Source organism: Heterodontus francisci, chromosome 18 (assembly GCF_036365525.1).
Source record: "Heterodontus francisci isolate sHetFra1 chromosome 18, sHetFra1.hap1, whole genome shotgun sequence".
Lineage (NCBI taxonomy): Eukaryota > Metazoa > Chordata > Chondrichthyes > Heterodontiformes > Heterodontidae > Heterodontus > Heterodontus francisci.
Window position 1 is genome coordinate 52184984 of NC_090388.1, and position 23888 is coordinate 52208871.

At 42.9% G+C, this 23888-nt stretch overlaps 1 protein-coding gene across 3 annotated transcripts in view; it reads left to right on the forward strand.

Moving 5' to 3' along the window:
- The window catches only part of LOC137379639 (tetratricopeptide repeat protein 38-like), a 194469-nt gene that overhangs the window by 161022 nt on the left and 9559 nt on the right, over positions 1-23888 (forward strand). For all 3 annotated transcript variants that reach the window (XM_068050754.1, XM_068050755.1, XM_068050753.1), the window contains 3 exons: positions 6088-6253; positions 12446-12605; positions 17947-18020. In XM_068050754.1, coding sequence (XP_067906855.1) covers positions 6088-6253; positions 12446-12605; positions 17947-18020 — 400 coding nt within the window. The remainder of the gene's footprint in view (positions 1-6087; positions 6254-12445; positions 12606-17946; positions 18021-23888) is intronic.

Here is a 23888-nt window from a genome sequence, read left to right on the forward strand (position 1 = left end):
GGACCCCAGCTATTCACAATATATATTAATAATTTAGATGAGGGAACTAAATGTAATATTTGCAAATTTTCAGATGACACAAAACTGAGTGGGAGGGTGAGTTGTGAGGAGGATGCAGAGAGGCTTCAGGGTGATTTGGACAAGTTGAGTGAGTGGGCAAATGCACGGCAGATGCAGTATAATGTGGATAAATGTCAGGTTATCCACTTTGATAGCAAAAACAGGAAGGCAGATTATTATCTGAACGGCTATAAACTGAGAGAGGGGAATATGCAACGAGACCTGGGTGTGTTCTCGTACATCAGTTGCTGAAGGTAAGCATGCAGGTGCAACAGGTGGTAAAAAAAGGCAAATGGCATGTTGGCCTTCATAGCGAGAGGATTCAAGTACAGGAGCAGAGATGTCTTGCTGCAATTATACAGGGCCTTGGTGAGGCCACACCTGGAATATTGTGTGCAGTTTTGGTCTCCTTATCTGAGGAAGGATGTTCTTGCTATAGAGGGAGTGCAGCGAAGGTTTGCCAGACTGATTCCTGGGATGGCGGGACTGACGTATGAGGAGAGATTGAGTTGGTTAGGATTATATTCGCTCGAGTTCAGAAGAGTGAGGGGGGGATCTCATAGAAACCTATAAAATTCGAACAGTACTTGACAGGGTAGATGCAGGAAGGATGTTCCCGATGGTGGGGGAATCCAGAACCAGGGGTCATAGTCTAAGGATAAGGGGTAAACCTTTCAGGACTGAGATGAGGAGAAATTACTTCACCCAGAGAGTGGTGAGCCTGTGGAATTCGCTACCACAGAAAGTAGTTGAGGCCAAAACATTGTATGTTTTCAAGAAGGAGTTAGATGTAGCTCTTGGGGTGAAAGGGATAGAGGGATATGGAGCAAAGGCAGGAACAGGTTGCTGTGTTTGATGATCAGCCATGATCATAATGAATGGCGGAGCAGGCTCGAAGGGCCGAATGGCCTACTCCTGCTCCTATTTTCTATGTTTCTATGTCTTTTGATTTAGTCAGTGGTCAGGAACAGGAGACTGTGGCTGCCGCTGAGGCAGTTAAGGGGATCCAGAGGGCAGGAGTGCAGGGGCCGCAGCCTTTGCGATTGTCCAGCAGGTTTGAGGTTCTTTCAGCTTGTTTGAATGAGAATCGGGGCTGCAGGGTGGATGAGCAACCTGACCATGGTACAGGAAGCCATTCAAGTGGAGGGAGAAAAAAGGAATGTAGTGGCAGTAGGGGACAGTGTAGTTAAGGGAATTGACACTGTTTTCTGCAGCAAAGAGTGAGAGCCTAGACGGCCAGGGTTCGGAACATCTGCTCAGGGCTGGAAAGGAACTTGCAGTAGGAGGGGGAGGATCCAGTCATCGTGGTCCATGTAGGTACCAATGACATAGGCAGGACACAGAAAGAAGTTCTGCCTAGTCAGTATGAGGAACTAGTGCAAAATTAAGAAGCAGAACCACAAAGGTAATGATCTCTTGATTATTACCTGAGCTGTGTGCAAATTGGCAGAGGGCAAATAAGATTAGAGAAACTAATAAGTGGCTCAAAGACTGGTGTGGTAGAAGTGGGTTCTGGTTCGTGGGGCACTGGCACCAGTACTGGGGTAAGTTTAATTTAGTTTAGTGATACAGCACTGAAACAGGCTGTACCGACCATCAACCACCCATTTATACTAATCCTACACTAATTCCATATTCCTACCACATCCCCACCTGTCCCTATATTTCCCTACCACCGACCTATACTAGGGGCAATTGCTAATGGCCAATTTACCTATCAACCTGCAAGTCTTTGGCATGTGGGAGGAAACCGGAGAACCCGGAGGAAACCCACGCAGACACAGGGAGAACTTGCAAACTCCACACAGGCAGTACCCAGAATTGAACCCGGGTCGCTGGAGCTGTGAGGCTGCGGTGCTAACCACTGCGCCACTGTGCCGCCCTGTACCGTTGGGACGGTCTACACCTGAACTGTGCTGGGGCTGGTGTTCTAGCGAGCCACATAACTAGGGAAGTAAAGAGAGTTTTAAACTGAATAGTGGGGCAAGGGATCAAATTTGGGAAGATATGGTAAATCAAGGAGTAGAGACAAGGCAAGAGAGAAACGTATTAATATGGGAAATGATAAACAGTCTGTGACAGGAAGGGACCGAGCATACCAGTCTAAGAGTAAATCAACAGATAAGGCTAGAGGTTACAAAAATAATAAAAGGACACAACTAAAGGCTCTGTATCTGAATGCACGTAGCATTCGAAACAAAGCAGATAAACTGAGAGCGCAAATAGAAATAAATAAGTACGATCTGATAGAGAGACATGGCTGCAGGACGACATAGATTAGGACCTGAATATTGAAGGGTACAGGGCATTTAGGAAGGACAGGAAGCCAGGAAAAGGTGGAGGGGTAGCTCTGTTAATTAATGATGGTATTAGCGCAATAGAGGGATGACCTAAGTTCAAGAGACCAGGATGTAGAAGCAGTTTGGGTAGAGATGAGAAATCATAAAGGCAAGAAGTCATTTGTGGGAGTGGTGTACAGGCCACCTAACATTAACCACACTGTAGGACGGGGTATAAATAAAGAAATAATGGCAGCTTGTTAGAAAGGTACAGCGATAATTATGGGGGATTTTAAACTACATATAGACTGGAAAAATCAGATGGGCAGAGGTAGCCTAGATGAATAGTACACAGAATGTTTTTGGGATAATTTCTTGGAACAATATGTTCTGGAGCCAACCAGAGAGACCTGTTAGACCTGGTATTGTGCAACGAGATAGGATTAATTAATGGCCTCATAGTTAACGCACCCCTAGGTAGCAGCAATCATAATATGATTGAATTTTACATTCAGTTTGAGGGAGAGAAGAGTGGGTCCAAGACTAGTATTTTAAACTTAAATAAGGGCAATTATCAGGGCATGAAAGCAGAGCTAGCTAAGTGAACTGGCAAATCAGGTTAAGGGATAGGTCAATAGAGATGCAGTGGCAGACATTTAAGGGGATATTACAAAATAGATACATTTCAATGAGAAAGAAAAATTCCAAGGGTGGGACTCGCCATCTGTGGTTAACTAAAACAGTTAAAGATAGTATCAAACTTAAAGAAAAAGCCTATAATTGCGCAAAGATGGGAGGCAGGTTAGAAGATTGGACAGAATATAAAAAACAGCAAAGAATGACTAAAAGATTTATCAGGAAGGTAAAATTAGAGTACGAGTGAAAGCTAGCTAGAAATATAAAGACAGTAAGAGTTTCTTTGGATATTTAAAAAAGAGCTAACAAAGTGAGCGTTGGTCCTATAAAAAGTGAGTCTGGGGAATTAATAATGGATAATAAGGAGATGGCAGATGAATTGAACAGATATTTTGCACTGGTCTTCACTATTGAGGATACAAGTAACATCCCAGTATTAGCTATAAGTCAGGAAATGGAAGGGAGGGAGGAACTCAAGAAAATTACAATCACCAGGGAAGTGGTACTGAACAAATTGTTGGAGCTGCGGGCTGACAAGTCCCCGGGTCCAGATGGACTTCATCCTAGGGTGTTAAAAGAAATGGCGAGTGAGAGAGTTGATGCGTTGGTTTTAATTTTCCAAAAATCCCTAGATTCGGGGAAGGTTCCATTCGATTGAAAAATAGTGAATGTAACTCCTTTATTCAAAAAGGCAGGGAGACAGAAAGCAGGAAACTACAGGCCAGTTAGCTTTACACCTATCTTAGGGAAATGTTAGCTATTATTAAAGACGTTATAGCAGGGCATTTAGAAAAAATCAAGGTAATCAGGCAGAGTCAACATGGTTTTGTGAAAGGGAAATCATATTTAACCAACTTATTTGAGTTCTTTGAGGGAGTTACATGTTCTGTGGATAAAGGGGAGCTGGTGGATGCAGTGTACTTAGATTTCCAGAAGGCATTTGATAAAGTACCACATCAAAGGTTATTGCAGAAAATAAAAGCTTATGGCATAGGGGGTAGAATTTTGGCATGGATACAAGATTGGTTAGCTGACAGGAAACAGAGTAGGCATAAATGGGTCATTTTCTGGTTGGCAAGATGTAACGAGTGGTGCACCACAGGGATCTGTGCTGAGGCCTCAACTTTTTACAATGTATATAAATGACTTAGATGAAGGGACCAAAGGTATGGTTGCTATATTTGCTGATGACACAAAGATAGATAGGAAAGTAACTTGTGAAGAGGACATAAGGAATCGACAAAGGGATATAGGTAGGTTAAGTGAGTGGACAAAGACCTGGCAAATGGAGTATAATGTGGGAAAGTGGGAAATTGTCCACTTTGGTAGGTGGAATAAAAAAGAAGCATATTATTTAAATGGTGAGAGATTTCAGAGCTCTGAGATGCAGAGGGATCTGGATGCCCTAGTGCATGAATCGCAAAAGGTTAGTATGCAGGTACAGCACGTAATCAGGAAAGCTCATAGATTGTTATCGTTTATCGCAAGGGGAATTGAATACAAAAGTAGGGAGGTTATATATCGGCTATACAGGGCATTGGTGAGACCACATCTGGAGTACTGTGTACGGTACAGGTCTCCTTATTTAAGGAATGATGTAAATGCTTTGGAGGCAGTACAGAGAAGGTATATTAGACTAATACCTGGAATGGGCAGGCTATCTTATGAGGAAAGATTGCACAGGCTCAGCTTGTATCCGCTGGAATTTAGAAGAGTAAGAGGCGGCTTGATTGAAACATATAGGATCCTGAGGGGTCTTGAAAGGGTGGATGTGGAAAGGATGTTTCCCCTTGTGGGAGAATCTTGAACTAGGGGTCACTGTTTAAAAATAAGTGGTCACCCATTTAAGACAGAAATGAGGAGAAATGTTTTCTCTCAGAGGGTCGTGAGTCTTTGGAATTCTCTTCCCCAAAAGGCGGTGGAAGCAGAGTCTTTGAATATTTTTAAGGCAGAGGTGGATAGATTCTTGATAAGCAAGGGGGTTGAAGGTTATCGGGGGTAGGTGGAAATGTGGAATCATCAGTTCAGCCATGAACATACTGAATGGCAGAGCAGGCTCTAAGGGCCGGGTGGCCCTGCATTTGTCCCTGCACTCAGTTGAAGAAACAATGGGCTTGTGTCCAAAGAGGTGGCTGTTGTACTGGGAAAAAGGATGGGGACTTTTTTATTTATTTTAGAAATACAGCTCTGAAACAGGCCCTTTGGCCCACCGAGTCTGTGCCGACCAACAACCACCCATTTATACCAACCCTACAGTAATCCCATATTCCCTACCACCTACTAACACTAGGGGCAATTTACAATGGCTAATTTACTTATCACCTGCAAGTCTTTGGCTGTGGGAGGAAACCGGAGCACCCGGCGAAAACCCACACGATCACAGGGAGAACTTGCAAACTCCGCACAGGCAGTCCTAGAATTGAACCCGGGTCCCTGGAGCTGTGAGGCTGCGGTGCTAATCACTGCACCACTGTGCCACCCCTAATGTTGACTATCTGGGAGCTGTGTGGACAAGAGAGTCAAAAGCGCAGGAGAAGTGATCATGGAACAATTTGATGTCGGTGTCAATGCCAACATCAGTGATGAGCTAAAGGTAAGAGAATTGGAAACTGGAAATTGTGGTGGTGAGAGAGTTCAGAGAGAGAGTTTCTTTTCCAGTGGAAAAAGAGATGGTGAAAAGATGAGTAGAATTAAGAAGTCATCAAGAACTGTTATGTTGATCAAATATTGAAATTAGTCAGATTGGGCTAAAGTCACCAAGGATGAGGAGGTTATCAATGTAAAGACTCAGTCAGGACAGAAAGGAGGAGATTTTAGGAGGGAAGTTGTCAAGGGACCTAACGGAGGATGTAAACAATCAGGATTTTGGAAAGCAGATGTGGAAGGTGGCAGAGTAAATTATTAAAATTTGGGAAATGTGGTGCAGATTTTAGAGAGAGGCCAATATGAGACCCGATACTCAGACCCAGAAGTAGACAGTGTTTTTAAATGGATTTTCTTGTTTCCATTATGCATGTGCTATGGTATTGCTGATCACAAAATTAATGATAATTCTAAAGATTGAAAGAACATGCCAGATCCATTTTTCTACTAACAGTACAGTCTCCCACAGGTATTAATGTTGGCAACCGCTGGAAGGAACTTGTCACAGTCTCGAAGGATCACACCAAAGACCATATTCTTATCTTCAATGATGCCCATATACTAATGTCATTGATTGGAGCTAACGAGACTGACACTGCAAATCAGTTCATCACATCACTGCAAGAACTCTCTCAGTAAGCACCCTTTAAATTGGATACTTCCAGCTTTCTAAAGGTCTAAGAGTAGGTTTCCTCTCAGGAGGGGTATACCACAAACAGTTTAAAAGATGAAAAGGAAGAATATTTTAAAAATGCACAAATTAAACAAGAGTGCTGTCCTTGCTGCTCTCAACAGTTCAGGCTGTTGCAGTGTATTGTAGATTCAGGATGTGAGGATGTGATGTTTAGTTTGAGATACGATGATGTAACTGAGGGTTTTATGTATTTTTAAGTGTTTCATTGATGAAGAATCCTTTTTGCATCTTCCCTATTGTTTTGGGTGGTATTGTACATGGATGTCATCATTCCAGCTCAAGGTCAGGGATAGAATTGAATCCCAAACTGATGGCATGCTGTCTCCTTCCATGACGGTCGGAAGTAAACAGTTTTAGCAATTTCAATTTAGTTCCCAGTGGGCATGATGCAAACAATGGAAGCCACGAATATTCCACTAACCAGTGTTGACATCCTCATTTCAACAAGTGTAAATTTTGTCCCACCCACCAGGGGTCGGCAACGTGGCTGTACACAAACACCAGTGTCCGTGGTAAAACTTTTGAGGTCTGTGGTATTTATTCAAAAACACACAACTTAAAAGCTTTGTTGAAACAAGACATGACTTACCTGTACATATTGCAATTGTGATACAGTTGGGTGAGATTTAGCTTCTGCTTCTCCCCGTAAGCTGACAATGATACGGAACCAAAGAAAATTTGTTATCCAATTACACTAAGTGTATACATATTTTTCATGTTTTTTTCTTACCCGGGAAAAAACATGATGTTGAATTTGAAAAAAAGATTGTTCAACTCAGGTTGCGAAAGAGATTTCTTTTGTAACTGCAGCGGCAAGGTACATACAAAAACATTGAGTTGAATTTATTACTATTGCTAGCTTGCTAGCAAATCACTTTTTCCAGTGTGGAAAATTATTTGCTATTTTACTGGTTAAATGACAGAAAGTTACTTCTCAGTCCTCGTTTTTATCATGTAATGGTTTAGCTAGCTGGCTAGATGCTAACACAGCATTCGCACGTGGTGTAGCTAATTCTGTAAACAAAAATAATTTGCATTGGCATTGCATGCTGTTTTGCTTTCTGGCTAGCTAATACAGTTGTGCTGCTCTCCACTGATGTTTTTATGCTTGGTTACTTTATTTACAGGGAGGAATGTATTTTAAATCAGACTGTGTTTTTAAGGCATTAGGTTGGCTATACACTTTAAGTACAGATTCATTGCCCCTATGTCCATGGCTGAGTAAAAATAACTTTATCAAATGTCTGTGGTGCAGCATGTTGGTGCTGATCCCTGCCACCCACCAAAAAAGGCAAAAAAGTATTGAAAATGGGAGTTTGACTACTGCACGGAATTAAAATTTGCTATACCTGATAGCACTTTTAGCTGTGAGTTTTAATTTCACATTCATTCGAGCAAATCCGTAAAATTACCTTCTACTTTTCCCTGCATTTTGAATCAGGGAAATAAAACCGTCTCGCCCAGTGTTGCAATAACTCCTATTTGCATCCATTACATCAGTGTATTTACTTCTTCAGCCCTGCTAATACAGCAACAGTTCATTTCTGGAGAGCTAGTTCACCTAATCCTCTGATTATTAAAGTAAATTAAAAATAGGGAGTGAAAAATAGCACATTTTAATTGGTTTCATATGTTGTTTTTAAGAGGCCCCTGATGGCTCACTGGGTAAGTGTAAAGTATATTATTGACCCATACTGAACAGGAAGGTCACAGGTTTGTGCTGAATGAGCCAATCTCAACCATGTTGCAGTCAGCCTTGGGATCCCTTTTGGTTAGTGTAATCCACTAGTGACATATTTTGGAATTGCATGTGCGGACAAGAGAGGAAGACAGGGTTAAACTGCTACGTTGACCTCCACAGCCAAATAACAGTCCAAAGAACAAAGAACAAAGAACAAAGAACAGTACAGCACAGGAACAGGCCATTTGGCCCACCAAGCCTGCGCCGATCTTGATGCCTGCCAAAACTAACACCTTCTGCACTTCCGGGGCCCATATCCCTCCATTCCCTTCCTATTCATATATTTGTCAAGATGACTCTTAAATGTCGCTATCGTATCTGCTTCCACCACTTCCCCTGGCAGCAAGTTCCAGGCACTCACCACCCTCTGTGTAAAAAACTTGCCTCGCACATCCCCTCTAAACTTTGTCCCTCGCACCTTAAACCTATGTCCCCTAGTAACTGACTCCTCCACCCTGGGAAAAAGCTTCTGACTATCCACTCTGTCCATGCCGCTTATAACTTTGTAAACCTCTATCATGTCGCCCCTCCACCTCCGTCATTCCAGTGAAAACAATCCGAGTTTTTCCAACCTCTCCTCTTAGCTAATGCCCTCCAGACCAGGCAACATCCTGGTAAACCTCCTCTGTACCCTCTCCGAAGCCTCCACGTCCTTCTGGTAGTGTGGCAACCAGAATTGCACGCAATATTCTAAGTGTGGCCTAACTAAGGTTCTGTACAGCTGCAACATGACTTGCCAATTTTTATACTCTGTGCCCCGACCAATGAAGGCAAGCATGCCGAATGCCTTCTTAACTACCTTATCCACCTGCGTTGCCACTTTCAGTGACCTGTGGACTTGTACGCCCAGATCTCTCTGCCTGTCAATACTCCTAAGGGTTCTGCCATTTACTGTATACCTTCCACCTGCATTATACCTTCCAAAATGCATTACCTCACATTTGTCCGGATTAAACTCCATCTGCCATTTCTCCGCCCAAGTCTCCAACCGATCTATATCCTGCTGTATCCTCTGACAATCCTCATCATTATCCGCAACTCCATCAACCTTTGTGTCGTCCGCAAACTTACTAATCAGACCAGCTACATTTTCCTCCAAATCATTTATATATACTACAAACAGCAAAGGCCCCAGCACTGATCCCTGCGGAACACCACTAATCACATCCCTCCATTCAGAAAAACACCCATCCACTGTTACCCTCTGTCTTCTATGACCAAGCCAGTTCTGTATCCATCTTGCCAGCTCACCTCTGATCCCGTGTGACTTCACCTTTTGCACCAGTCTGCCATGCGGGACCTTGTCAAAGGCTTTACTAAAGTCCATATAGACAACATCCACCGCCCTTCCCTCATCAATCATCTTCGTCACTTCCTCAAAAAACTCAATCAAATTAGTAAGACACGACCTCCGCTTCACAAAACCATGCTGTCCCTCGCTAATAAGTTTGTTTGTTTCCAAATGGGAGTAAATCCTGTCCCAAAGAATCCTCTCCAATAGTTTCTCTGCCACCGACGTAAGGCTCACTGGCCTATAATTTCCTGGATTATCCTTGCCACCCTTCTTAAACAAAGGAACAACATTGGCTATTCTCCAGTCCTCTGGGACCTCACCTGTAGCCAATGAGGATGCAAAGATTTCTGTCAAGGCCCCAGCAATTTCTTCCCTTGCCTCCCTCAGTATTCTCGGGTAGATCCCATCAGGCCCTGGGGACTTATCTACCTTAATGCTTTGCAAGACACCCAACACCTCCTCCTTTTTGATAATGAGATGACTGAGACTATCCACACTCCCTTCCCCAGGCTCATCATCCACCAAGTCCTTCTCCTTGGTGAATACAGATGCAAAGTACTCATTTAGCACCTCGCCCATTTCCTCTGGCTCCATGCATGGATTCCGATCCCTGTCCTTGAGTGGGCCAACCCTTTCCCTGGTTACCCTCTTGCTCTTTATATATGTATAAAAAGCCTTGGGATTTTCCTTAATCCTGTTTGCCAATGACTTTTCATGACCCCTTTTAGCCCTCCTAACTCCTTGCTTAAGTTCCTTCCTATTGTCTTTATATTCCTCAGTGCTTCATCTGTTCCTAGCCTTCCAGCCCTTACAAATGCTTCCTTTTTCTTTTTGACTAGGCTCACAATATCCCGTGTTATCCAAGCTTCCCGAAACTTGCCAAACTTGTCTTTCTGCCTCACAGGAACATGCTGGTCCTGGATTCTAATCAGCTGACGTTTGAAAGACTCCCACATGTCAGATGTTGATTTACCCTCAAACAGCCGCCCCCAATCTAAATTCTTCAGTTCCTGCCTAATATTGTTATAATTAGCCTTCCCCCAATTTAGCACCTTCACCCGAGGACTACTCTTATCCTTATCCACAAGTACCTTAAAACTCATGGAATTATGGTCACTGCTCCCGAAATGCACCCCCACTGAAACTTCGACCACCTGGCCGGGCTCATTCCCCAATACCAGGTCCAGAATGGCCCCATCCCTAGTTGGACTATCTACATATTGTTTCAAGAAGCCCTCCTGGATGCTCCTCACAAATTCTGCCCCATCCAAGCCCCTAGCACTAAGTGAGTCCCAGTCAATATTGGGGAAGTTAAAATCACCCACCACTACAACCCTGTTACCTTTACATCTTTCCAAAATCTGTCTACATATCTGCTCCTCTACCTCCCGCTGGCTGTTGGGAGGCATGTAGTAAACCCCCAACATCGTGACTGCACCCTTCCTATTCCTGAGCTCCACCCATATTACCTCGCTGCATGACCCCTCTGAGGTGTCCTCCCGCAGTACAGCTGTGATATTCTCCTTAACCAGTAATGCAACTCCCCCACCCCTTTTACATCCCCCTCTATCCCGCCTGAAGCTTCTAAAGCCTGGAACATTTAGCTGCCAATCCTGCCCTTCCCTCAACCAAGTCTCTGTAATAGAACTGTCAATTGGGTGAGGTATTGGACACCAACCACCCATGGAACTGATTCGCAGCCTTCAAGGGAAGGAGTAATGTGGAAAATAATCAGAGAAAATTCAAGGTGAAAAGAGAAGTCTATAACTGGGACAAAACTGCACATTTGTGTACAGTGAGCAACTGTGGAACACAGAAGATGAGTTTCAGTGAGATGCCCCATTCAGACAAGTAGATTTAACCACAGAACACCAACAGCAGCAAGTCACATTTATGCTGTGCTCAGGTGCACTTATTGTCTAAATGCAGCACATCTGGACTTGGGTGGTGGACTATTTATAAAATTGACAACTAATTTTAGTAACTATTTTGACAACATTTGTTCAAATTAAGAAATGAAAGACGAATTATTTTCTATTGATGTGTCATTAAAGAGGAAGACGACAGCAATCCTGTGGTTTATAAAGAAAGTTGACTTTGAGGACAACGTTAAGGGTTTAAATGCAGCTGATGGAGGAATGCTTGCTTTTATTACCTGTGAGAGGTCTGACCAAGTTTTCATGTTCTGAAGTTTATTGGAGCATTCCTACTGCTTGTGATTATTTTTTATTTCAATTTGTTTTTGTTGTGTTTCCCAAAGTTGGATTGAAGGTGATGTTACCTGGTCATGAGGTAAATGTTAGAAACAGTTGAAGGCAATCCTATCAAACAACATTTTGTCCTAGTGGTGTAACAATGATGCAGAGAAAGTGTAGAAATCAAATTCCTTTCTCTTGTGAGGAAAGCCTTCAGTGAGGTCTCTGATCAGGTCGTTGTGCTTTTGCATTGAATGCTGTTCAGTTACAATAACAAATCTGCTTAAATCTATTTCTGAAATAATAAATTCTTTTGGGCCTCCTTATCTCGAGAGACAATGGATACGCGCCTGGAGGTGGTCAGTGGTTTGTGAAGCAGCGCCTGGAGTGGCTATAAAGGCCAATTCTGGAGTGACAGGCTCTTCCACAGGTGCTGCAGAGAAATTTGTTTGTTGGGGCTGTTGCACAGTTGGCTCTCCCCTTGCGCCTCTGTCTTTTTTCCTGCCAACTACTAAGTCTCTTCGACTCGCCACAATTTAGCCCTGTCTTTATGGCTGCCCGCCAGCTCTGGCGAATGCTGGCAACTGACTCCCACGACTTGTGATCAATGTCACACGATTACATGTCGCGTTTGCAGACGTCTTTATAACGGAGACATGGACGGCCGGTGGGTCTGATACCAGTGGCGAGCTCGCTGTACAATGTGTCTTTAGGGATCCTGCCATCTTCCATGCGGCTCACATGGCCGAGCCATCTCAAGCGCCGCTGACTCAGTAGTGTGTATAAGCTGGGGATGTTGGCCGCTTGACATTTAAAGAAAATTATGAATTCACATCAGACAAAATGCAGTGAACTGCGTGTAACATATCTCGGATTGTAGAATATTGTTCTTTTATTTTTCAGAACTCCCGGTGAGAACTATCAACACCAGCTTGGTCGAGATCTGGGACTTCCTATCTGTCAGGCAATAACAGAGTTTTCAAATGGAAATTATAGTCGCACTGTGGATCTGTTAAATCCAGTTCGCTACCAGATCCAGAATATTGGAGGCAGTAATGCACAGGTATTTTGCAATATCTTTTCTGAATGACCTACATCAGTTGAAATTAGATTCAGATGTCAAACTTTGGCTCTGAGAATATACTGTGCAAGTGATAGCAGCATCAGTACCGGAGTGGGCCATTAACACCTTGGGGGGAATTTTATGCTGTCCCCTATGGTGGATTTGGAAGCAGGGAGAGTATGTAATCAAGTGGGATGGTGGCGGGGGGGAGCCCCGTCACCTTCCTGCCTCCGCTGAAATTGTCCCAGGCAGGAAGGCCTGTGAACAGCCTTCCCACCCCTCCACCAATTGAGGCCGTTAAGTGGGCAATTAAGGGCCTCCTTCCGCCGCTGCCGGAATTCACCCAGCGGTGGGTGGGCCTGTCACCGCACAGGGAGCATGACAAAAAAAAACCATGCGGGTTGCTTGCTGTCTCCGGGGGTGGGGGACAAAGAGATAGCTTTTAAGGAGTGTATTAAAGAAAGAGCGAGTAGTGAGGGAATTCCAGAGCTTAGGGCCTTAGCAGCTGCAGGATCAGCTGCTATTGGTGGAGCAAACAAAATCAGGATGGGCAAGGAACCAGAATTGGAGGAGCACGGTGATCTCGGAGGGTTGTAGGGCTGGAAGAAGTTACAGCAATGGGGAGGGATTTGAAAATGAGGAAGATAATTTTAAAATGGAGGCATTGCTGGTCTGGAAGCCAATGTACAGGCTCTCAGGGATGATGGATGAATGGGACTTGGTGCAAACAAGGTCACAGGTAGCAGAGTTTTTGAACTCAAGTTTATGTAGGGTGGAAGATAGAAGGCTGCCCCAGAGAATATTGGACTTGTCAAATCTAGAGGTAATAAAGGCACAGATGAGTAGCTGAGACACGGGCAGAGTCGGGTGACATATGGAGGTGAAAGTTTAGTTTAATTTAGAGATACAGCACTGAAACAGGCCCTTCGGCCCACCGAGTCTGTGCCGACCATCAACCACCCATTTATACTAATCCTACACTAATCCCATATTCCTATCACATCCCCACCTGTCCCTATATATTTCCCTACCACCTACCTATACTAGGGGCAATTTATAATGGCCAATTAACCTATCAACCTGCAAGTCTTTGGCATGTGGGAGGAAACCGGAGCACCCGGAGGAAACCCACGCAGACACAGGGAGAACTTGCAAACTCCGCACAGGCAGTACCCAGAATCGAACCCGGGTCCCTGGAGCTGTGAGGCTGCGGTGCTAACCACTGCGCCGCTCTGCTCTTGATAATGGAATGGATATGTGGTCGGTAGTTCATCTCAAGATCAAAGACAACACCAGGACTGCGAATGGTCTATTTCAACCTCAGACATTTGCCAGGAGAGGGACAAAGTCGATGTCTAAGGAAAGATAATTGTGGAGGGGCCAAAGACAATGGTAATGATAAGTGTCCCAGAGGCCTTAATACAGGATACAATTAATACTCACCTGGAAAGTCATGGGTTTATTAAGGAGAGGGTGAAACTCTCTTATATGTTCTTCCTCTTTTTTAGCAAGTCCAAGTGGAAAATCATGGATTCAGATCATATGGTGACTAAGTCACTGTATCACTCCAGTGCTCAGTTTATTGTGTTTTCGAACTTGCATTATGGAGAGTAAACACAACCAAAAATCGATCTATAAACAGATTGTAAACATACCCAGCCTTGGCATTAGCACTATTGAGTATATGTGCTGAAAGGGCTTACCTATCTGTTATGACAATATATCTAGTCTCACACAATCAAATTTACTGTCAGTAAATTAGCCAGAATTAAAAGCATTGCTTTAGTAATCTAAACTCCAGATTTGATTGGACAACCTAAGTTAAAGGAATCAGCGTTCTTCTAAATTGAATTCAACTTATTTTCACTTACATTAAAGCAGATGTTCTTAAATTATATCTATTGTTTGCTTTCTCCTTTACATTTTGAGATCAGGGACTGGATTTTCTGTTTTAGGGTCGGGACCCCGACATCAGGATCAAATGTCTCAGGAATAATTTTTTTGGTGAGCTGACCAATTAAGGATGGTTGGCGGCTCCCCAAGGCTGGAGGAAATCCTTCCATTGGATGGCCAGCAGCTGTAACTGTAGCCTGAGGACCATGGTGGGTGCGGGGTGTGGGGTGACACTTGTGGGATGAAGTGCTGCCTTCCCCCACCGTCTCCCACCTGGAGACCGCCTCCTCTCACTGGCTATGTTTCGGCCGCAGTGTGAGGCCTGCCTACTGACTGGAAAATTCCAGTCAGTGCGTAAGAAGGGCCTTACCACAATTGGCTATCCGCCATTTGCAGGCAGGTAGCCATTCCTTCCCCGACCCGGCCTTTCCAGAAGCAGCTCGGGGGAAGGATGGTACCAACAAACTGGCTTGTCAGTTGGCGACACGAAATTCTGGGCCTGCCCGTCTCTGGTGCTACTGCCTTCTGCCTTCGAAAATCCTGTCCCAGAACTCTCAGCAGCTTGAGGTATTCCAACTTGCATTTAATGTTGTGCTGCAGTAACCTTTCTCATTTTAAAAAAATCCTGATCTATATGGTTCTTTTAAAAATGAGTGTTACCACTACTCAGTGTCATTCCAGCAATTCCCTTAGTTTAAGGAATCTTCATTAGTCCAATTAAAGCATTCGTTTGCTTTATTGTGTGTGCATTGCTTGAAGTGAAAACCACATCCCAAAATGAAGACTACACACTGGAGTTGTGGAGAATGTCCTTCATATTGCCAAGAAATAAAAACCTCCCAGATTTATGTAGTCTTTTTATATTTGTTTGGTATTCCTTTTTTTTTTAAACTTTGAATCTATTTCCATATTCTATTCCCCCCCACCCCCATCTCTCCTGAAGGGGTGTAAACTGCTATTTCATACTGTCAGCAGCCTTCCCAAACCTTTCTCAAGTTACCAGTTTTTTGCTCCAGTCATTAGTCTTCGGGTCTGACCCCAAGCATTGAGAGTTAAACTCAACTTCAGCAGTCGGCTAAAACAGGTGATAGCAAATCAACAACCAATTATATACCCCGACCAATTTGCAAATCGCACTGTCAATTCTCTATTGCTCATTTCTCACTGTCACTGAAGTAGAATTTCACTCCCATTGTATAATGGCAGGGTTTTTGGAAGTGACTATAGTCAGGTCTACACAGTATCCATTGTCTCTCGAGATAAGGAGGCCCAAAGAAGAAGAAGAACACATAGTTACTGGATAGAAATCACAGGAATGCAAAGACTGGCTGATTGTTCTCCTCCCTAGCCCAGTGGCACTGAAAGTAATTGTAGCTTTCTACAAGGCTGTAACCAAGTTTATGCACTGTACACAAAGCTATATGCTTTTTATCTCTGAGTGGCATATGAGCTACCCCAAGGGATCTGACTGAAAATTCATGCTATTCTATACCTTGATTGTGCCACTGGCTCTGGCTGCAGCTTGTAGCTGATTCTGCTGCTTCACTTCAGAAGCAGACTGTATGCTGTATGGAAATTCCCAGTTTGACCTTAAATCTGGAATTTCCTCTTGAGCACAAAGACTGCTCCCAGAGAGGAATAGCAGTGTAAGCTTTGAGCTACATCTGGAGAAGGTCTTTAGGAATAGAGAGTACCTCTGAACTGGAGAGAGTGGAGTGCCTCCATTAACTGGGGTGTATGAAGAGTGTGTTATGACCAGGTGAGCAATGTTCTCGGGATCTTCGGCTGTCTTTACCTGGTCTTATTGTAACAGGGTTTAATTTTAAACACACTGTGTTTTGAGATCCCTTTTTGTGAATCCTTGTTCACAGTTTCCAATTAGAAGGCAAAGAACTGAGCACAAACAGGTTTTCTTTGGTTTAAAGCAGAAAGATTTAATTTATTAAACCTTAAACTCAAACTTTAATACAGTGCACGCCTACAGATATACGACGCGCTCACGATAGCATGCACCTGCAAAATAGGGACAGAAAAGAGCAGAAGAAAAGATAAGTCGAACAGTTTGAGGCAATTTCTTGTTACTGTTTCTCAAGCTTGCTGTAGTCCTTGATTGAAGATATGGTCCTGCGCCTCGGGGCCCAGTCATCATCTTAACCTTGTTCACGTAGGAAATCTTTCTCTCTTTTAGTTTCACGTGTTTTCACAAGATTCAGTTCCGTGGGAAGAGATGAAGGCAGGCAGGCAGGAGAGGAGATGTTCTCAGTCTATGAGCACACGGTGGTTGTCTCCTGTTTGGGAGTTTAAAATTCAAAAAGCTCCCACGGTGTTCAGCAGGTTAGTCATGTAAGTAGCTCCTTATATGGAACAGTCTCTTCAACATCCTTTGTTGGAAGTTCAAATCCAAAAACTCCAGCCAGCTAGATATGTGACTAGAACTGTTTTGACCACTTCTATGTATTGGAGAAACAGGGACTGGCTCCCTTTTTTTCCACATTGTCTTGTATTATGCAAATGTCCTTCCAGTCAGAGATTGCAATTTTTTGTTATAATGTTCATGTGGTGAAATAATGTGTGCCTAAGTCTTGGCAGGTGGGGTTTGCCTGACAAGTGACGTTATGCACTGAAGGGAGAACAGTACCACTCAGGATTAGAGGGAAAAGAATGCCTTTAAGGGGAGGAACATGGCTGTTTAAGTAGCTTCAAAAGTGAAGTCCTGGTTCGTATGAACCCCAAGCAGCATTTATTTCCGCTACAGTTATTTAGATTGAAAATCTAGCCTTATGACGTTAAAATGTTTGGAATGAACTGGAAGAAACCATTTTTAATGTAAAACTTGAACATTTTCTAACGAGAACACCCTAGGTTTCCAACGCGCTCCTTCCCAATTCATGAGGCAGTGCACCCAGGGAGCAGCATTTACAGTGAGTTATATAGAATTCTAAATTAATTTTCAGCATATGGTCCTGCCTCAGCTGAGATCACTGATTTCAATACAGTCTAGGAATGGGCCTTGTCGTCTGTATGACTTAGTGTTAACTGAGCAGTGCATCTATCCATGAGGCATTGGATGGACAGTTGAGAGACTCTTTGAATGAAAGAATATTGAACAATGCAGTGGTGCTGGACTGCAGGAATAGTTGAGGTGGACTTGTAAACCTTGAAAGCTCACTTGAGCTATTTGCTAATATCAGCTGACACTGAGATGAGCTACTTCATCCTGTACTGTTCTCGAGAATATATTGAAGGACTTAGTGGACATTTTTTTTCCCTCAATGTTTCAACAAACATTTTTCTTCTATTATTGATGGGAAGTACCCTGACAAGCAGGAACTGATGGCAGACTTCTGTGTTATGATATTGTACCATGTAATTTGAACACAATTGTGATATTGGGATTTATTTCACTGCATGTAATCTAATTTCTTTAAACTATCTTTGTTTCTTGCAGAGAGATATCTTTAACCTGTTGCTGATCCATGCTGCTTTAAAATCAGACAGCAGAGCTCACCAGAAACTAGCCAGGTATGTGCTAACGTTTCTGCTCAACAGTATGTCGCCTTTTACAGGTGGGGGCTGGGGGAGGTCGGGTGGTGGTGAAATAACCACACCATTACCAGGGTGGACTGATGCAATTGGAAGTTACCTTTGATATCTGGATTTCCAACCAGCCCAGCCAGATGGGACAGATATTCATTCATTTCAAGCACGTTTACAATGGCAAATGGCACTTTGGTGGTATGGTTCATTCTGATGTTCACTGATCCAGCTTGTGTTGCAGGGCAGCATAACTGGACTATTTGTTCTGAGATAGAACATTCAAAAAGGCATTCACTGTGCCTGCACAGAGACAGTAGAAACATGGGTCGTATTTTTACTCTGGGGTCAGGACCCTGACATCGGGAAAACATCCAGGTATGGAGGACATAATGTGGGCCTGACACACCCACATCTATTTTCAAAACATCAGGAAATTAATGACCAAGGAGTAGCTCACCTTCCAATTAAGGTCGGCAGATGGGCTCCCGAGACTGGAGGGCCAATGGAGAAACCCCATTGGCGCGGGAAAGGGCGCACAATTGGCTATCCCCCACTTGCTGGCAAGTAAATGTTCCAAACCCAACCCAGCCATTTTAAAAATGGCTCGGGGTTGGGATCGTGGCGCCGAACCAACATGATGGCTTGTGTGAAATTCTATCCAATCCTCCTCTCATCCCCATCCCGTCCGGATTCAAATATTCAGCCCATTGTTCATTTGAACTACCTGATCACATGAAATAGATACTGAGCTAGATAGAATATGAGATGTGGAATCCAGTCTAAACATGTAAACATTGGGATGTGTATTAAATAGAAGCATAGAATCTTGCAGAATAGAAGGTCATTTGGCCAATCGTGCCTGTAATGGCTGTTTGAAAGAGCTATCCAATTAGTCCCACTCCCCTGCTCTATCCCGGTATCCCAACCAATTTTTCCTTCTCAAGTATCTATGCAATCCCCTTTTTGAAAGTTATTATTAAAGCTGCTTCCACTACCCTTTCTCCTGACTGAAAATGGCTTGAGCAAGCTTTATTTAGTAACTGCTGTCTGATAGTATTGTAAGAACAACGGTTGTCAGTAGATACATAAACCATATAACGAGTATTGTCAGATGATTTTTTAACCTCTTATTCATAACTCCACCTCAGAGAATAAAATTGGAGATCTCTTGTGTAAGGATTATTAGATGCCTGAAGGTTAGCTCATTTGAACAAACTTGAACTTCGAGATAGTTTCTTAGAGCAGCACATTCTGGAACCAACCAGAAAGCAGGTTATATTAGACTTTATATTGTGTAATGTGACAGGATTAATGACCTCCGAGTAAGGGCACCTCCAGGTAGCAGTGACCACAATATAATTGCATTTTACATTCAGTTTGAAAGAGAGAAGAGTGGGTCTAACGGTAGTATATTAAACTTGAATAAGGGCAACTATGTGGGCATGAAAACTGAACTAGCTGAAGTGAACTGGGTTACTAGGCTTGGAGATAGATCAATAGAGAAGCAGTGGCAGACATTTAAGGGGATATTTTAGAATACTCAGAATAAGTATATTCTTACTATAAAGAAAAATTCTAAGTGGGGGACCCATCATCCACGGTTAACTAAAGAAGTTAAAGAAAGCATCAAACTTGAGGAAAAGGCAAACAATTGTGCAGTGGCAGTTCAAACGATTGGTCAGAATATAAAGAGCAGCAGAGAATGACTAAAAGGTTAATCTGGAGAATGAAATTAGAGTATGAAAAGAAGCTAGCTAGAAATGGTCAAAAATGGATAGCAAGAGTTTCTACAGGTATTTGAAAAAGAAAAGAGTAAGTAAAGTGAGTGTTGATCCTCTGGAGAGTGAGAATGGGGAGCTAATAGTAGACAATAAGGAAATGGTGGATGAAATAAACAAATATTTTGCTTCTGTCTTCACTATTGAGGATACAAAAAACATTCCGGTAATAGCTGTAAATCAGGAAGTGGAAGGAAGAGAGGAACTTGGTGAAATTATAATCACTAGGGAAATGGTACTGAGCAAACTGATGGAGCTGCAGACTGACAAGTCCCTGGGTCCTGATGGACTTCATCCTAGGGTCTTAAAAGAGGTGGCTAATGAGGTAGTAGATGCGTTGGTGTTAATTTTTCAAAATTCACTAGATTCTGGAAATGTTCCATCAGACTGGAAAGTAGCAAATACTAGAAGTATTCAAGAAGTGGGGGAGACAGAGAACAGGTAACTATAGGCCAGTTAGCTTGACATCTATCATGGAGAAGGTGTTAGAATCGATCATTAAGGAGGTTGCAGCTGGGCACTTAGAAAAACTCACGGTAATCGAGAATAGTCAGCATGCTTTTGTGAAAGGGAAATCATGTTTAACCAACTTGTTGGAGTTCTTTGAAGGACTGACATGTGCTGTGGATAAAGGGAAGCCTGTTGACATATTGTACTTGGATTTCCAGAAGGCATTTGACAAGGTGCCACATTAAAGGTGTTTGTGCGAAGTAGAAGCTCATGGTGTAGGGGGTAACATATAAGCATGGATAGAAGATTGGCTGGCTGGCAGAAAACAGAATATGCATAAATGGGTCATTTTCCAATTGGCAGGATGTGACGAGTGAAGTCCCGCAAGGGTCTGGGCTGGGGCCTCAACTTTTTATAATTTATATCAATTACTTAGATGAGGGGAGCAATGGCATGGTAGCTAAATTTGCAGATGACTCAAAGATAGGTAGGATAGTATGTTATGAAGAGGCCATAAGGAGGTTGCAGACCAATATAGATAAGTTGAGTGAGTCAGCAAAAATCTGACAGATGGAGTATAATGTGGGAAAATGTGAAGTTCACTTTAGCAGGAAGAATAATAAAGCAGAGTATTTCTTAAATGGAGAATAACTGCAAAATTCCAAGGTGCAGAGGCACATAGGTGTGCTAGTGCAGGCGTCACAAGCAGTTAGTATGCAAGTACAGCAAGTAATAAAGAAGGCTAATGGAATGCTATCCTTTATTACGAGAGGCATTGAAAATAAAAGTAAGAATGTTATGTTTCAGTTATACAGGGCATTGGTGAGACCACATCTCGAATATTGTGTGCAGTTTTGGTCTCCGTCAAGAAAGGATATAATTGCGCTGGAGGTGATTCAGAGGAGGTTTACTAGATTGAAACCTGGAATGAACAGGTTGCTTTATGATGAAAGGTGGGACAGACTGGGCTTGTTTTCGCTGGATTTTAGAAGAGTCAGGGGAGACTTGATTGAAGTTTATAAGACCCTGAATGTTTTTGACAAGGTGGATGTTTCCTCTTGTGGGTGAGTTTTAAAATTAGGGGTTGACATTTTAGGACAGAGATGAGGAGAATTTTTTTCTCTGAGGGTTGTGTGACTTTGGAACTCTCTGCCTCAGAAGGTGGTGGAGGCGGGGTCATTGAATATTTTTAAGTCGGAGGTAGATAGATTCTTGTTAGGCAATGGAATCAAGGGGTATCAGGGGTAGATGGGAGTGTGGAATTCGAAACACAAACCGATCAACCATGATCTTATTGAATGGCAGAGCAGGCTTGAGGGGCCAAATGGCCTACTTCTGCTCCTAATTCGTATGTTCGTATGAACTCACCAGTTCAAATTATATTAAGTTGTCCAATTCAATTGTAAGTAGAACACCGCATATTACGGAGTAAATTAGTGAAATCACTCACTGCCAGGGTCACCAAAAATGAAATCAGATGTAGATGCAGCATGAATCTATTAACACATCTATAAGAACATGATTAATACACCATCAAATTGAGCATTAAGGAGAACATGAGTAAATATCATCAACTGACCATGTTCAACATTTGCAAATTCCAGCAGAGTTTAGGTAAACCACAGTAACTCCTTGTCAGCTGGGCTCTACTTAATACAACACAAGGATCAGCTCATCATACAAGATTGCATAAGTTGGCAAAACTATTCATTTATACAGGTGACTTGCTAACAGTTTTGAATAACAGATCTATCCAAATATGTTCAAAATCTTTGTGTAGTGCTGATAAGCTACTAAATATGTCCCTATTCTTCCTGTATTTCATATATCCATGTCCATCTGGGTCAGGGTAGTGGAGCTGAGCAGTTTTGCCACACTTGTATTTGCCTCTGGAGCCACTTGTGGAGTTGATTTCTGTTCATAACATAATATTCCTTCTTTCTTTCCCTCCACCATTTGCTTCTCTTCCTGATGCAACTAACTTTGCAAGTTTCATTCGATAGCCCTTATTAATTTCTGGTCCTACCTTCTCAGATACATGAACCATTTGAGACAAATGATAAATTTAAATATGTGCCTATATCTGATTGGACTGTTTGAACTTGCTTTCTGAACTTCCACTGGTAACATTAATGCACTGTAGAGGACTGGCATTATAAACTATCCTGAACCTTTCCTAACCTTTCTGGAGTTTCCTTCTATTTCCTTCTGATTTGGGTGTCAAAAAAAAAAAATATTCACTAAGTTTGATAAACTTGCTGCTGTCAGTTGTGGCTCAGTTGTCACAGTTGTCACTTTTCACAATTCAGAGGTGCTGGGTTCAAGTCCCACTCCAGGACTTGAGCACAAAAATCTGGCCCGCACTTCAGTGCAGTACTGAGTGAGTGCTGTACTGCTGGAGGTGCTGTGTTTTGGATGAGACATTAAAGCAAAGCCTCATCTGCTCTCTCTGGTAGAGGTTAAAGATCCCATGGCATATTTTGAAGAGTAGGGGAATTCTCCCTGGTGTCATGACCAATATTTATCCCTTAACATCACAAAAACAGATTATCTAGTCATTATCATATTGCTGCTTATGGGAGCTTGCTGTGCACAAATTGACTGCTGTGTTTCCTACATTACAACAGAGACTACATTTCAAAAGTACTTTACTGGCTGTAAAGCACTTTGGGATGTCCAGTGGTTTTGAAAGGTGTGATATAAAAGCAAGGCTTTCTTACAAGGATTCACTTTTCAGGTGCCAATTACCTTAAACAGGCATACGAAAAGAACAAATGATAATTATAGGACCAAAAAACATGCTTGTAAGCTGGTTATTCCTTTACTGTTCCCAGCCTTAAAAAAAGTCAGACATCGGATGAAAGTAACATTCCTTTGAATCTCTCCCACTCTTATTCATTTTACCCAGAGTGTAAGTTGCATGTTAACCCCAATAATGTACAGAATTGACAGCCTGCATAAGTGCCACAATGTACCCATTGATAACCTCCATTTCTGACCCTGCCAGGTAAATGAGGCTAGAGGGAGATCACCCTATTCAATTATTACCACCAGGCGCCTGCACCTCCTAAAGCGTATGTTTCTTGCACTCATGAGAAAGGGGGCAGGAAATGCAGGACAAGCCAGCTGTCCACCAGCACTATGGCCCAGAATGAGAGCAAAGTGAGGCTCAGATTGGCCCTGGGCCCCCAGATGGGTTACTTTATTGCTGGTTGGCAGGCTGTTCTACCTTATCTCTCAGTATATTGCTCTGTCAGTGAATTCCCAACCTAGGAGTCTCCTCCTAGTCATAACCCCTCCAAAGCAGGTGACCTCTTTTGAAGTTGCCAGAATTTCTGCTCCAAACAAGGCTCCCTGGAAATCTGGAGCAGAGACAGGAATCCAGCATATCTAGATCCCAGCCTATTTCCCAGGGCTTCCACCTCACACTTGCCTAATCTAAGGCAAGAATTTGCCAGGACAGTGGAAATTCAAGCCCATTACCACTAGGCTTGTGATTTTTGTAACCTATATTTACTAGCACCAGTCACGAATTGGAACTAGTTGCTCCTTTTGGAGTAAGAATGCTGTCAGAACTTTGCAGGTTGCTTAGCATTTAGTCTTACTGTTTTCCCAGAGTTCAACC